General features: G+C 43.9%; 1 protein-coding gene across 1 annotated transcript in view; it reads left to right on the top strand.

The window, feature by feature from the left end:
* NHS (NHS actin remodeling regulator) overlaps window positions 1-16,060 on the top strand; it is a 239,374-nt gene that overhangs the window by 218,979 nt on the left and 4,335 nt on the right. The window contains exons 4-8 of the mRNA XM_056483284.1: window positions 4,996-5,058; window positions 7,215-7,407; window positions 10,578-10,709; window positions 11,929-14,886; window positions 15,380-15,506. Of these exons, the coding sequence (XP_056339259.1) occupies window positions 4,996-5,058; window positions 7,215-7,407; window positions 10,578-10,709; window positions 11,929-14,886; window positions 15,380-15,506 (3,473 nt within the window). The remainder of the gene's footprint in view (window positions 1-4,995; window positions 5,059-7,214; window positions 7,408-10,577; window positions 10,710-11,928; window positions 14,887-15,379; window positions 15,507-16,060) is intronic.

Below are 16,060 nucleotides of genomic sequence, written 5' to 3' on the forward strand. Positions count from 1 at the left end.
ATTCACTTTTAAAGCTGAAAAACTGGCATACTTAGTCTCTCTCTACACTAAATAAATATAGAACCAAACATATTTTAAAGTATCATTCATTGAGACACTTTTGCCAATGAAGAAGAAAAAAAAAACCAAACCAAACCAAAAATAATCTGAGGGGAGTATGAGAAAGTTATGGACTTGCTAAAATGAGGAAAATATTTCTTTCACATGTTCCCATGACAACCCTGCCTGTAGCACTGCTGAGGCCAGTCACTGAGTGTAAAGATGCTGTGTCATTCCAACTGCATTTCTGACTTCTCTTTAATTTTTTCTGCATTTTTTCTTTCTTGGGTTTCCCCAGCAAGGCTCTAAAATTTCTGTATTCCAGTTCAGAATGTTACGGGACCACATTTTCTCAATCCCCACATGGCACAGCTATTATAATAAAACCAAGGAGATGGAGCAAGGAATTCAGTATTTGGAAATTTACACTCACAATTGCAAAAATTTCAGTGTCAGTTTATTCGTAATTATAATCTGAGCAGGAATCTAAGAGACAAGAAGCAGGAGGGTTTTTTCCAGACAGGGTTTTTCTGTCCCTGAGGCCTCAGCTAGAGCACACGGGAAAACAATGTATTGGGTAATTTTATTCCATCTCCTTACCATTTCAACAATATTCCCTGTGGTCCTCTTTAGGATGCTTTGTACAGCAAAGGGAAGGAAGTACAACTGAATACACTAAGTTTCACACAGTTTTGTGCTAAAGCCAGATGAAGCCTCAGTAAGAAACAAGAGAGTTGAGGGACAGGCATGAGTTCTGTGTGCAGAAATCCTGCCCAAAGCTGTTAGAAATAAAACCTACCTGACTTTATTCATCAGGCTGAACTTGTACAGCACCATTTGTGCAATGAGCCTAATACCTACTACCCTGTGTTGTGGGATGTTTATTTTGTACCTTTGTCTGCTGAAATGCCATATGTGGTATGACTTCTGTCACAAAACATGTCTTAGTTTTTGTCTTTATGTTGTCAAAACACTGCAGCCGTACATTAATCATTAAAGGATTGTCAGTACTTTAGCTGATTGCATTTGTGATGCTCCAAAAGAAAAGAAAACACCCACAAGCAGAGAAAATAAAAACTTGAGGAGAATGAAACATACAGAAATATTAACACTGGAAGCAGGCAGGTGAGCAGGGTTGTGATTTGCAGAAAAAATAGCATGGCCAGAAATATTCCCATTATTTTCTCCTCAGCATCAGTTGACTGTGTAAGAAAGCTGCTGTATAGTTATGAATGTCTATAGTTATGAAATTCTAGTTAGTTATAATTATGCCTTCTAATCTACAGTCAACTGTGCTCTGAAATTACTAGAAAGCTGGTAGCCTTTTATTAGCATTTTTTCTCCATTCTCTAGACCTTTAAGTTTTTCTATCATGTAAATAAATACCATTTTCCTTAACTCCTGTGAGTTAAGGAAGCAGCAGGCTCTCCATTTCACAGGCAGAGAGAAGGATACACAGAAATTTCAACCAGAGCCCCAGGAGTCAGTACTGTACTCATGTGAATGTGGGACTGAACACTTATTCTACATGTTGCCTTTTCAGTGCATCAATGACTGTTCTTAAATGAACAGTACATCTTACAGGATGTACTGTACACCTTATTTCTGTGCTTCCACGGGGTGAAAGCAAACTGTATGTATGTTTGCTGGAGACAACAGGATATATAAAGCTTGCAGATGCTGAAGCAACATCTTGATGCTCTGCCTGGGTGAATATCACCCACTATATTCATAAGATTATCCTGAGAGGGAAATTTCCCCCACCTACTGCAATAGAAGCCTGAAGTCAGAAATAATATTGATCCCTTATGCTTTTTGTTAGCTGCAGCTTTTAGGCAGCAGGAGCCAGAAATAATCCTCTGGAGAATAGCACTGTGCAGCAGCCACCTCCTGCCCTCACCAAGGCTGTGCCAGCCCTGTGCTGCTGGGGGCTGAGACTGCCACCTAAATCTCCTGTGAGATAACCCCTGCCTGCCTGATCAAACACAGCTGAGGGGGAAGGAATCAACTCAGCCACGTCTAAATTCAACAAGCATGTTGAGGATAAATGCTCTTGATGAGGCTTTAGCATTCTCAGTTTTTAATTAACTGAGGAAAAATTGTTTATTTATTCTTGGGTTTGTGTTTTTCCTATCATGGTTGCACTGTGTTCCATAGGCCCTTTGCACTAACTTTGAAATCCCAGAATCTCTTGTAAGGCAATCACTATAGGAAAGGCAGGCTAGGTATATGATACAACACAAATTATGCTTCTTGAAACAATCTTTCCTATATGTTGAAAATGCTGAACAACTGTCATGTCTCAGAGCTTTGGGGGATGGAAAAGAGAAGTGGTATTTTTGTCCTGTTATTGACCCATTCATTTCCTTCTCCAGATCCCAGCTCTGGGACAATAAATGGGCCAAACTCATAATTGCCAGGCTGGCAAGTTTGTCAACTGCTGGTTTGCTTCTTTTGATCTTCTGATGATATTTTAAGGTTTCAGTTCATTAAAATGGTAAATGATGAATCCTGACTAACATATGTGCTAGTAACGCTCTCCCTAAAATCAGGGTGAGAGTGTTCAGGGGTGCTTCATCTCAGCCCAAGCTAAGTGCTGAAGGAAGGTGAGCTGAATTGCTCCTCAGCAGAGCCACTATCTCTTTCTGTATAGAGGAACCTCTGTTGGCTATTCAGACTTGGACATCTGACTATGCAGTTGTAGTGCACAGAAACCAAAGACTTTCACATTGAAGTGACATGAAGCACTGAGAAATCAGGTCACGTGCATATGCAACAAGATTTTTACTGCAAGGCAGTTTCATGAGCACAGTGGCACCTCTGCAAGTAAGGTTGATGGGATAGCTCAGGAAATAAAAATGCTCACATATGTCAGTGACAAATCCCTATTCATGCAATTATGCACTAGTTTAGTTTCAAAGCAATCTTAGGCCATTAAAGAAAAATGCACACTTAAAATATTCTGGCTTTGTATTTAACAGAATGATTATCACTGTTTCTGTTTGCCAAGCACACCCACACAAGAGAAATTAACTTTTAAAACTGCCTAACTTCAGATTTGCCCATTGGACCAGAACAGCCTTGGATTTATAATAATAATTTCTTGCTTAATTACGTGTTTACTCAGGACATTTAGAGATATTCTGGTTTTCTGAGTGAATGAGAACTTTTGAAAAGCAGCAGCTCCCTCCCTCCCCCTGCATGGAGGTGTTGAAATGCTGAGGCTGCTGCTCTGTGCTGGCATGTCTCAGCTGTCCCAAGGACAGGCACCACATGGAACAGGCACTAAGTGAGCTCAGGACCTCTTGGTGAGGCAGTGGTAGCACCAGCTTTCTCAGGAGCACAACTGTGACACCAGAAACTGAAATTTTGATGGTCACCTTAATTTTTGTCCTATGTCTCATGGATATTCCTATCTCTAATGATAGGAACTTACCTAGGAAGTTTGTCCTGCCATGCTGAAGCAGGGACCTGAGCCTCTGGCACATCAAAGGATGGCTGTAGGTACTCTTCTCTTTCTGCACTGACAATCACAGGCCATGGGATATTGCAAAGATTTTCATATCCTGAACTCTTGTCACCTCAGCATTAGTCAGAGACCCTCTAGCACCTTCCATGAGGAACTAAATTTCAATCTTGGTACCTGCAGTCAATCTGCTTAGAGCAGGTGACTGAAAACTTATCATCCTTTGGTATTTGAGGAGTAATTAGACTGAAATAGTTGATGTATTCAGTATCTCCACAGCCTTCATTGCATGAACAGAGGTGTTGCTCCTGAGATAAGGACTTTTCCCAGCTTGGGAGAGCTGTTTTTCCACTGGCCTGGGCAGAAACTAAGCTGCTGGAAATGGTCACAAATGTTCAGCAGCTCTCTTGATTTCCCCTGCTCAGGTCTGCTGTAAGCCTCATGGACAGCTCATCTGGAGGCTTCCCATGGGCACATGGAACACGGGAAAAGAGGAGATGTATATCTAGGAAGAGATGCAGGATTAGGACTTTGAGACTCAGTACAACTTTTTGTCTTGAGAGAAGAACATATAATGCAAAGTCTTTCAAACTGAGGCTTGTCCATCTGTCACAGCAATGTTGATAATGATTGATAATGACTGGAGGAAAAACATTCATAGAATTATTTGGCATTATTAGTGATGCATGGAGAGATAATAACCCCTACCAAGAAGCACGTGCTGGAGATTTCCAGAGCTGCCAACAGACCTGTTTTCTTTATCTCTATTTTTAATTTCCTATTTCAAAAGAAGTCAGCTGTCCTTCACTCCTTGATTTTGAAAACTGGACGTTGCCACAAACAAACCAGAGTTTCTGATAGAAGAGGATTTTGGAGGTATAGGGATTCAACAAGACCCAGGACATTGTGACCATTGCTATTTGTCCTTTCAAGTGTTACAAGAAGTGACAAAAAGCCAATTACTTGTTGTCACCCTGCCACAGTGACTGCAAATGTAGAGAAACAGTGATATCCTCAGAAACACACAGCAATCAATGTATTTGATAAATCACAATCATTATTTATATTCATTTGCTTGAAACGGAAGAAAAAATTGAAAAAAAAAATCCCTAATATTATGAAAGAATTTACATTTATAAAGCAATTGGATATGTATCTTACACTGCTTCAGCTCCAGGCAGAACACAGTTTGAGTTACCAAATCAATACAAGGCATTCTTGGGGCAATTTAAGCATGTCTGTACAAGGAGGCTGAACAAATTTCACTGCAGTTTTGTCTCATCCACGTAAGCAAAACCAGCACAGACTTCACAAGGGTCCAAACCAATCTGTTGTGGGAAATGAACCCATCAATAGGAAACAGGATGGAAATCTCTGCTCGTTTTGGCTCTGATGCTAATTTATCCAGACAAAAATTATGTGCTTTTACAATAATTGCTTTCTGTATGTTTTTAATTTTTTTTTTTTTTTTTCACATTTCACATTTATAGTTTAACAGCACCCGTTCGCCCTCCCCAATTGAGTGTTGCCACATGACCCCCTGGAGTAGAAAGGTACTGGAAAAACAAGCAATCCTCAATTAACAGCCCTGTCTCACTCTTCTCCCTTCCAAATCCTAACCCTTCCTCTTGCTTGCTTTTCACTTGCTAACTTTACTGCGCTACAAGAAGCCATTTCTGTTTTTCTTATGTCAGTACGACACAAAAATAACTTTTTTCCCCCCCTTCTTTCATTCTTCACACCTTGGATGGGTTTCAGGAGCTCAAGGCCACAAAGCTGCCTCCCTCTATCACCTCCTTTTAAAGGCCTGACCTCAGACAGGCTCAATAGCGTTAGCAATTGCATTTAATTCTCTTGCCATGTTTTGCAACTGCCCTGTCTTTTTTTCCTGAATGGTAAGAAATGGTTTGGACAATTTGGACACACCAATAGCAGGTATTTATATATTCTCTGGCCATGTGGTGATGATTTGGTGATGCCACTGTTTGGAGAGCAGAAGCTCTGGCAGGCAGGGTGACTTTGGCTGCTTTGTCCAGCACTTCTTTGTCACCCAGGGAAGGATGAATTTGGCAACAAATGCTGTGTGTGTGTGTGTGTGTGTGTGTGTGTGTGTGTGTGTGCAAGGGTGGGTTTTTTGCATGCACGCATCAAACTTAGGGCGGGGGCTGGGGGGGGAGTTACCTAGGAAACAAAGTCTTTTGTGCTTGAAGTTTATATGAGCTATTCACGTCTGCCGGGAATCGGCACAAAAGCTGCAGGCTGAAAGAAGGCTGCAATGTTTGACTGAAATCCTACGTGGGAAAAGAGGGTTTTCTGCGGGCGGGAGAGGAGGAAACGTGTGTTGTCTTGGGTCTGGGGGTGCTGCAGGAGGGGACACCGATGAGGTAAGTGCATGCCCTCCACCAGGTTAAATAGCAGCTGCAGAGTTAAGATCTTTGATGCTTCTGGGGCCGGGATGTACACAGTGTTTGGCAAGCCTGAGATGGTTAATTCCCCCAGGATTTGTGAGCAGCCTGGGCGGAGGAATGGCAGAAGTACAATGGCAGACAGGGCACGATCCTGCGGTGTTCAACACCCACCTGCTCAGAGCTGTGCCATGGCAATGCAGGACAGCATTTTATCTTTGCCCTGCTTGCTACCTAAACTAAAACCGGCAGATAAAGTGTAAACAGCAGGCGTGGAGGAGGAAGGCTGGTAGTTAAGCAGCTGGGAATTCAAGACTGAAGAGAAAGCCAGTCGGAAAGGGACTGCACTTCATTTTTAACAAATGAGAGGCAGACAGATGTCCTGAGCTGGCCAAACAGTTGTCACAGCTTACAGAAGAATGTATTAATGCAAGAAGGGAGGAAAATTAGGCAGAAGAAGGCAAAGGTAAGTGTTTCTCCCCTCTGTCCCTTCTAAACACAAGAGAAACTTTTTCTTTGCAAACAAAGAGACCCCCAAACCCAAGTTGGCAGCCAGCACCACAGGAAAACGCACTTGCTTCATTTCTCTTTGCAAGCCAGGGTATTGGGGGATTTGTTGTTTCTGCCAAAAGAAAGCAAACTGTCTGTATTTCTTCCATGCTGTTTACTTTTCTCTCTGTTTCTTCATCTTTAGCACCTAGTATTTCTTGTAGTATGCTATAAAAATATTCATGGTTTCTAAACAATCTTTTGAATGTCTTCTGGTGGTGGCTACTGTTTTCTTTGATTGTTATCCCCCTGTCCCAGCACTGTCAACACCTGCCACTTCCCACCACACAGCTGTTGGATGGCTGTACTATGCTCTGCGTTTGTACAAACAAAATGCAAATGCTTATTCTGAAGGGTGGAGGGGTCTTCTTTCAAACTTTGGACCTTCTGATGCTTGAATGAATGGTTATATGAGACCAGTTGCAGTTGCAAATGAGAACCCACATGTCTAATGCTTGTGATAACTGAGGACACGCTTGCCATGGCTACGCACGAATGCAGGATGTGCCCCTTCTGACAGAGGAGATGGCCTGTAAATGTCACTGTAAATGTGCTCACTTCCAGTATGCTGAGGTGTTTTTCTCCTATTAGCAGGATGTTAAGTTTCCATTGGGGAATGGCTGGTGCTGTGTGACTTAGAACAATTCCTTCCTGCATCCCTGTAATTGATTTCTGATTTGTGTATCTGCTTTGTTTCAAAATTAGCCTTGTGTGCCTGAATGGGAGAAACTGATTTTGAATGTATTCATTTGCAGTCCCATCCACCAGAGGACGAAGATACAGATGTCATGTTAGGGCAGAGGCCGAAAAATCCAATACATAATATCCCTTCTACACTGGATAAACAAACCAATTGGAGTAAAGCACTACCTCTCCCAACTCCAGAGGAGAAAATGAAACAAGATGCCCAAGTGATTTCTTCTTGCATTATCCCCATCAATGTCACTGGTACAAATCTCTTCTATTTCTTTTTGTATTTATTGCATGGTTCAAGGGAGGTCAAGTACTTATTTTGTTTAATTTATTTGAAGTCACGGGGTTGTGCAGTCTGGGGGCAAAGACCCTAGATTTTAGATTTAGTTTCTGAAAGACAGTGGGCTAAATTCATCCCTTATGCGTGACTGCTGGAGTCGCTGAAGCCGCATCTAGGATTAATCTGGCCCATATTTTCAGAGTCATGTTATATGGTGTAACATAACCCTAGTTCCCTGTATAAACAATGTACTTTTGTTGTGTATATAACCTCCAATCTGTATTAACAAAGACCTCAAATAACTTTTTGAATGTAGCTGACTGAAATAATGTAGAAAGCCACCAAAATTAATCATATGATTATCATGTGTAGCAGGAGAAGATAAACTAGAGAATGTAGGCCACTATTTGCAGTGCTCTAAACATGCAAGGCATGAATGTGTAGCATGCAAACCATCGCTCTGAGATCTCTTTACATGCAGTTATGCTGAAGGTATAGTAATGGTATTTCCTTTTATTTCTATAACATTTTGATATATTTGACTGGATTTATTTGAAGGAGAACTTGTCTATAGAAGCAGCAGGTATATCACTTATTAAATGTGATAGATTACTTATTTCCAGAATTAAAAATCAGGCTGTTTTTCTCTTTCTCCTTTTCTCTTTCTTTCCTTCCAGAGGGCTATGGTAAACATAAAGTTGATCTGAGTTTTCCTCAATAACATTTTCAAGTGCCAAGTTTTGATTAACTTAAGAGCATAAAGTGGGCTAACTTTCACAGTTATAGACTTCAGTGTAAACAATCAGGAAAAAAGCAGGGGGCTTTCAGTTAACCTTCATTCTCCAGAGAAAATATTTTTATTTAATTCTGTTTTCCCAGTAACTGGGTGGTTGGGGTAAGGTCACGGCCCCTCACTTCCCATTGTTCTTCCCCATGTTTATGGGCCTGCAAGGCAGGCTGTAGGATTCACCATGGTGCTGGAGAGGGTTGTATGCCTGCAGTCCAGCTTCAGCTCACAACCAAGGCTTTTGGGCTGGCAGCATCACAGTGACGAGTGCTCCACCACCAGCTGCATGAATCCTCCCAGTGACAGCAACACAGTCCCAGCTCCCCTCAATCCTGGCAGAGGAGGTGACACTGCACAGTGCCACCAGCTCTGCCTCCCTGAGGAGGTGGCAGCCAGGAGTGGGTGTCCCTTTCTCCAGGACAGTGCTCTGGCCACAGGAGGACATGCAGCTGGGTGGCAGAACTGCCTGCATACACCCTGCTGGGCTGCAGGTCGGGAGCCAGCTGGTCATGGTCGTGGGCACTGCCCCTGGAAACCCCCACAGAAAGTCACAGATAACGTGTTATATTTCCACAAGGTAAAGCTGGTGATAAAATTATGCTCCTTCTAGCTTCAATATAGGACCCTAACCCATACAGGCTTTCTAACAGGGCTTTTGTCACCTTGTGCAGCCAGAGGACAGTTAGGTCTGGGACCAATGTTAACTTTTCCAGTAATAGCCATTTTTGCCTAGACTCCACCTGCCATACATTGGAACCAAATTTCCACTGATCAGTTTTACAGATCAAGAATGGTATGTAATCTTCTGGATGTTTATGTGTATCATTCTCATTAGCACTAATGGGAATAATTTGTATGCATCACGGGGAAGAAATACCCTCTTCCACTTTCCTCTCGGAGATGAACCCCGTGCATCTGGCACACAGAGCATGTTCAGCTAACTCACAGTTGCTGGAAAACCAGCAATGATGCTGATTGATTTTTTTGTTTCAAAGAGTTTGCTTTTAGTTCTCTGTTTTTGTTTTTTAAGCTTCTCCCAACCCTGAGAAATGTTCACTTTTTTGAAAATTATTGTTGTTGGAGTTTACAGCACTTTTGTTCCATATTAAAGAAAGTTCTTCCTCTGCTTATTCCAGGGGCATTGGTGGTTACAGGACATCTGTCTGAAGCCTCTATTTCACTGTAGTAGATTTCAAGAAGAACTTTTACAAGAAAGTTACTTTTTAATGTTTTACATTGTTATGTAATGTAATATGTATGTGTATGTCTGTGTATAATTATGTCTTCTATAATTATACGCTATTAAAATAGAGCTTCTTATCAGGATTTTTTTTCCTTTTGTTTGCTTTAGTTTGTTCGTTTTTCTTAAGATTACAAACCACTGTACCAGCAATCCTTATGTTAGTGTTTTTATGGACCTGGCACATTTTTTCCAACCTGTCCTATGTCAACTTTAGAGAGCATGAGTGAGTGTAAGCTGTGCAAAAACCCAGCACAGATGGGCACGGTCTTCTGGTCGACCTCCTGTTAACTTTTTGTCTACACAGTGTCAAATCAAACTGAAAGACACTTCCCTTTGCTAATGCCTTGGAAACATAAAGAAAACAATGAATTCTCACCTATTCTGTATTAGGATAGTCATAAACAAATCTACTCAAGAACTTGTGGTTCTAAGTCTAAACAAGGGTCCTGATTGCCTGACCTGAGCAGACTCTCACCATGTGCTGTGCACATGGGAAATTCAGGCCACTTCCTGATGGATGCAAGTAAACAGCACCCTGTTAATGTCACTCTTAGTCATGTGCCATTGTCACAGAGAATGCTCTCTAAATTTGCATGGTGACTTGGCCCCATTTTAGCTGTCTCCTTCCTTTTTGAAATGTTAGCTCCCTTGGCATATTGGTCTCCTAAGAAGCACCCCACTACTGCAATATGGCATTATAGCCTTAAAATGTTTTCTTACGCTTAGTTGCTTAAAATAAGTCAGGCTACAGCTGAACAGATAATGCTTTGCTGACAAGTTACTGTCATTGTCCCTATGACAGATGGATAAATAGCTATAAGAAAGATGCCCTGCTACCAAGAGTTCTCTATTTGCCTTCCTGATTTTCTTTCTTTTCTCCGTTCTTTTTCTTTTCATGCCTTCTGTTATTTTTGGCAGACCAGGCTGCTGAGGGGGAGCTGGAATTAGATGTAAAACTGTCATATACTGTGATATAATTTACTTAAGAGCTACATAAGGGCTCCCTTATGTTTATTCACAGGCTTAATACAAGCTCACATACCTCCACTGTGTTCCAGCCATGAAAATTTGTTTACTATTTCTAAAGGCTAATGAGACCTATTTATGGGTTGCAGGAGTTGGTTTTGACAGAGAGGCTAGTATACGCTGCTCTCTTGTTCATTCACAATCTGTACTACAGCGGAGACGAAAGTTGAGGAGGAGGAAAACCATCTCTGGCATCCCCAGAAGAGTGCAACAAGAAATAGGTGTAGTATAAATACAAATCTTCCATAGATAGCTTCCTAACCAACTTAAATTGCAGGGATACGAGCTGGTAGTTAGCCTTCGAAAGAAACTGAACCTTGAAAGTGTAAATGCTTGTGGAGTTCAGGAATGACATGTTTTGTTCTTTTGATTTACTACAGTAAGAAAAGCTATATTACTCCATATGGCCTTGAAGGACTGGGGGCCTTACTGAGTAATATAGATGTACGTGTTCAACTCTTATTGTGTAATTGTTATCAGTTATTTTTTTCTTTTTCATTTTATTTCTGTTATGAACCCATAGTTATGTGCATAAAAAGTAACTAGATTAAGTGAAAGTTTTTTCTTGCATCAGGGGAGCTTAAGGTAAAGAACTGACAGATGTTACTCCACAAAGTGATGATGAGTTGTCACAACAGCTGGATAACTTGGATGAGTGGTTGAATATCCACCATAGAAACAGCTGCTGGTATCCTACGGGAGCTTTGCTAAACCTTCCTTTTATTTATCACACTCCTCAATTCCTTGCTATTATTCTTTATCATCAAGAATATTTGCCTTAAATCTTGCAAATTACCTCACTTTTTATCAGGGTAAATTAGGAACAACTCTGCTGGGGGGCAAATTCAGTGTAACTCAAAACAAAACTAAAGAATTGTTATTTCTTAATGTTCATCTACACCTGAAGATGGCTCTGGTGTTTCGGTTGGTTGCCATGAAACTTGATTTAAAGCAGAAGAAATGTGTTTATCATAGGGAATAAGCAATCAGAGAAGCTATGAAGAAAAGCTCCTTTTGTCTTGCAAATATTCTTGATAGTAAAGAAGCAGATAATGGAAATTCTGAACAGACAGGTAGGCAAAACAGAGTTTTCAGAAGCTTATGGAGTGTTTTGTCCAGCAGCCACTTCTAAAAACTTTAAGTAGCTGAAATAGAGTCATAAAAACTGAAAACTTAGTCTTAATATTTAGCACAGCAAGTTCAGCTCCACATTGAGAATGCATTGCAGAAGTCATGTTGCAAAACTAGAATTTCCCTACCTCACTGGCAGGAGGTCTGCCTTAAAAATTCTTTATACAAAAGTTAAATTTGGTCTAATGCTCAGAAAGATTAAAAAGTAAAGAATACAGCAGATAATGCTTCTTGGGTTGCTCTGCGGGTTGTCTCATGCCAGGAAATGTGGAGCTCTCTCCCACTCACTCAGCTTTCCATGTGTCCTAGATTCAGACGAGTCGCCAGTGGCGAGAGAGCGCAATGTGATTGTGCACACAAACCCAGAATTCCCCGGCTCCAGCAACAGGAGGTTGGGGACCCGGGACTCGGAGTGCCAGACGGAAGAAATTCTGATAGCTGCTCCTTCCCGGCGACGGATCCGTGCCCAGCGGGGGCAGAGCGTGGTCGCCTCCCTCTCCCACTCCACTGGCAACATCTTGGTGCTGGCGGACAGCGGGGACGCGGTCTTCGCTGCCGCTGTGAGCAACCGCATCCGCTCGCGGAGCCTCCCTCGCGAGGGCGCCCGGGCCAGCGAGGGCCATCAGGATGCCACCACCAAGAGTGCAGGGTACCAAGTGGAGCACTTCCTAGCTGGTCAGGAGAGGATCCCCAAAAAGGGGAAGGAGATCTTGAGCAAGCAGGGTTCGCAGGAGTGCCAGCCCATTGGTTTAACTTGTCCTCAGCACCTGCACAGCCCCGAACACAGCATTGGCGAGAGGGGGAGATCGCGGTTATCAAGGATGGTCGATTCAGGCAGCTGTGAAATTTCATCCAACTCAGACACCTTCGGGAGCCCAATCCACTCCATCTCCACAGCAGGAGTCCTGCTCAGCAGCCACATGGACCAGAAAGATGATCACCAGTCCTCCAGTGGCAACTGGAGCGGGAGCAGCTCCACATGTCCCTCCCAGACATCTGAAACCATTCCTCCTGCTGCCTCTCCTCCGCTAACAGGCTCTTCACACTGTGACTCCGAGCTGTCACTCAATACCGCTCCCAACGCCAACGAGGACTCCAGTGTCTTCATCACAGAGCAATTTGGTGACCACACAGACAAGGTCAGGGGCCACCGGGCGAGCTCCTTCACATCCACTGTGGCGGATTTACTGGATGATCCCAACAACAGCAACACAAGCGACAGTGAGTGGAACTACCTGCACCATCACCACGATGCCTCCTGTCGCCAGGATTTCAGCCCTGAGCGCCCAAAGGCAGACAGCCTGGGATGTCCAAGCTTTACCAGCATGGCCACCTATGACAGCTTCCTCGAAAAGACCCCCTCTGACAAGGCAGACACTAGCTCACACTTTTCCGTGGATACTGAAGGATACTATACCTCCATGCACTTTGACTGTGGTCTGAAGGGTAATAAAAGCTATATTTGCAACTATGCAGCCCCAGGCTCTGAGAGTGGCCAGACTGGGAGCATGACTTCCAGCCTAGCTGACTGTGCCTGGCAGGAGTGCATGAGCCACAGGAGGCAGGCACGGCAGTGCATCTCACTGAAGAAACCAAAGGCAAAGCCAGCCCCACCAAAACGCAGCTCGTCTTTGAGGAAATCAGAGGGCAGCACCGACCTTCCTGACAAGAAAGAACCAAAGATCAGTGGTGGACAGCATGTCTCTCACACTGCCAGGGAGATGAAGCTGCCCCTGGAGTTTTCAAACACACCTTCCCAAGTAGAAGGCCCCAACCTGCCAGCCAAGCAGGAGCTTCCCTGGCCAAACCAGGATGATGGTGGGTTAAAGGAGACTCCGTTTGACACCGCCAATATCCCCTCCTTTAAAGATGAAGGTGCTGAACAACCTCACTATGCAGACCTTTGGCTTCTGAACGACTTGAAATCTAGTGATCCTTACAGGTCCTTGTCCAATTCAAGCACTGCTACGGGTACTACAGTCATAGAGTGCATCAAGTCACCAGAGAGCTCTGAATCCCAGACGTCTCAGTCTGGGTCACGAGCTACAACCCCATCCCTCCCCTCTGTTGATAATGAGTTTAAGCTGGCCTCCCCAGAGAAGTTGGCAGGGTTAGCCTCACCCTCCAGTGGGTACTCCAGCCAGTCAGAGACGCCCACCTCTTCTTTTCCAACTGCTTTCTTTTCGGGACCGTTGTCTCCAGGGGGGAGCAAGAGGAAGCCAAAAGTTCCAGAGAGGAAGTCATCACTGCAGCAGCCACTGTCAAAAGATGGCACCGCCTCAGTGAGCAAAGACCTCGAACTTCCGATTATACCTCCTACTCACCTTGACCTAAGTGCTCTTCACAATGTCTTGAGCAAGCCCTTGGCTCACAGGCACCAGCTGCACACCTTTAGCCACAGCAAGCAGAGCGCGGTCGGGGAAGCCCTGCAGCCCAGCCCTCCCTCTGCCCTCGCCATCACACCCTCTGTTCTCAAGTCTGTCCACCTCCGGGCAGTCAACAAGCCTGAAGGAGTGAAGCATAAAGGCAATACCCCAGACCTGCTCTGCATACAGGAGAGCACCTTGATGGCAACCGAGGTCTCTCCAGGCAAAATGAGGCCGCTCTTAGCTAAGAAACCAGTGTCACGCCAGTACTCTACAGATGAGGCCATAATGCTGTACATTGACACTTCCCCAGCAGAAGCAGGCCCTGGAAAGCCACCTTTAGAGAAAAGCTCCTCTTTTGGCGGGCAGAATAGCTGTGAGAGAGAAGCTGTAACTTCTGCAAGCATGGGTCTGGTTGAAATCAAACCTGGGAAGGATCAAACACACCTGGCCGATGAACACTTACCAGAAAGCTCTCTGAATCAGACATGTGCCGTCCCCATGGATGACATTCAGAAGGGCTCAGCTGTCCCCACAGGTGATGATGAAAGAAAGAAACCCGTCCAGGGAGCAGAGACAGTGCATGATCTTCAGCAAGTGCAGGCTCAGCAAGAGCTCTCCGCAGGCAGCGAGGGGAAGGTGGAAGCTGGGTCTGTGGATGAAAGCCCAGCTCAGGCTGAGGGACCAGCCATCACCTATCAGTTAAAGCACCAACCCGACGTAAGCCACCATGTGCCTGGCAATATCAGCTACGAAGCAGAGATGGCAGCAGTGGATTCACTCAGCGAAGAGGGCTGCAAGCAGGAAAACTATATCACATCAGGTATCCCAACCAAAAGTGCCTCTGATGACAGCAGGGCAGATGAGACTGTGGGCAGCGCAGACGAGCCTTCGCTGAAAGGTCAGTTGGGAATTCTTTCTGTGTCATACCCAATCAGGCAGCTGGTGGATGGGACGGGATGGTAGTGGAGCCAAAGCAGAGTGGCACATCAACTTCCCTCTGTGGGTTTAAGCATAGACTCCCTCATGTCTGTTAGCTGGCCAGCCAGCCAGTCCAAAGCTATTTAAACTTTTCCAAAGTATTCTGACTGTACTTCTGATACTTATTTTCTCCCTTGTGCTGCGTTTCAGCTGAAAAGATAAAAGGGAGGAGCATTGGCCCTGGGTAGAGAAGAGTTTGGTTATCACAGCAATACTGTAGATAGGAGATCCTGTGTTCAGTGCCCCTTTAATGGGCTCCAGTATGGAACAGACACAACTTTTAGATGAGAGGGTAAAGGCTGTATAGTGGTATTGCTCACTGAGTGGTGAGCAGAGCTGGTGCCTCCATCTGGCAGTGCTGTTGCAAACTGCAGTGGAGTCTGACTCATAACATGGCTTCTCTCCTTTTCCAGAGTCTTCTCCAAGCGATGAGTCCATCATGTCTCCACTTAGTGAGGAGTCACAGGCTGACACTGAGGATGTCTTTGTGTCTCCAAACAAGCCCCGCACTACTGAGGATCTGTTTGCAGTCATTCACAGGTGACCTAACCTTGTGGCAATGGAAAATAGTAACATGCATCCCTGCACAGTTGTCCACTAACAATAGCTGCAGGATGGTTATTCTAAGTCTTGTCCTCAAACCATGTTCTTTAAGTTAACTCAGTTTAATTTTTAAAAAGGCAGCTTTAAACTCTGCTTTATTATGCCCTGGAGTGCAGTCTGAGTATCTTCATGGCATGTGTGGGATGCTTTACAGATAAAAACATCAGGCTGTTCTCTCTAACCAACATGTATGCCTTCAAAGAAAATGACCTGCAGTGGTTTCTGTCTTCTGCCTCCCAGTCCACCAGCTCTATTCTGATGAATGATTTGTTGCAGGGAGGATGAGAAGGCGTGTCTTCAATTTTAGAGTATTTTGTGGTCAGCTGAAATTTGAGATCAACCGAAAAACAGAAAACTGAAGTTTTCTGATACTGAATAGATTATGCTGTATATTATTATTACCTAAGTTTCAGTATGCATTGTTGTCTTTACAAAGAGCTGGTTGTGCTACATTATCTGGGTAGAGCTAGGTAATGTTGAAAGGGACTCTG

Source organism: Oenanthe melanoleuca, chromosome 1 (assembly GCF_029582105.1).
Source record: "Oenanthe melanoleuca isolate GR-GAL-2019-014 chromosome 1, OMel1.0, whole genome shotgun sequence".
NCBI lineage: Eukaryota > Metazoa > Chordata > Aves > Passeriformes > Muscicapidae > Oenanthe > Oenanthe melanoleuca.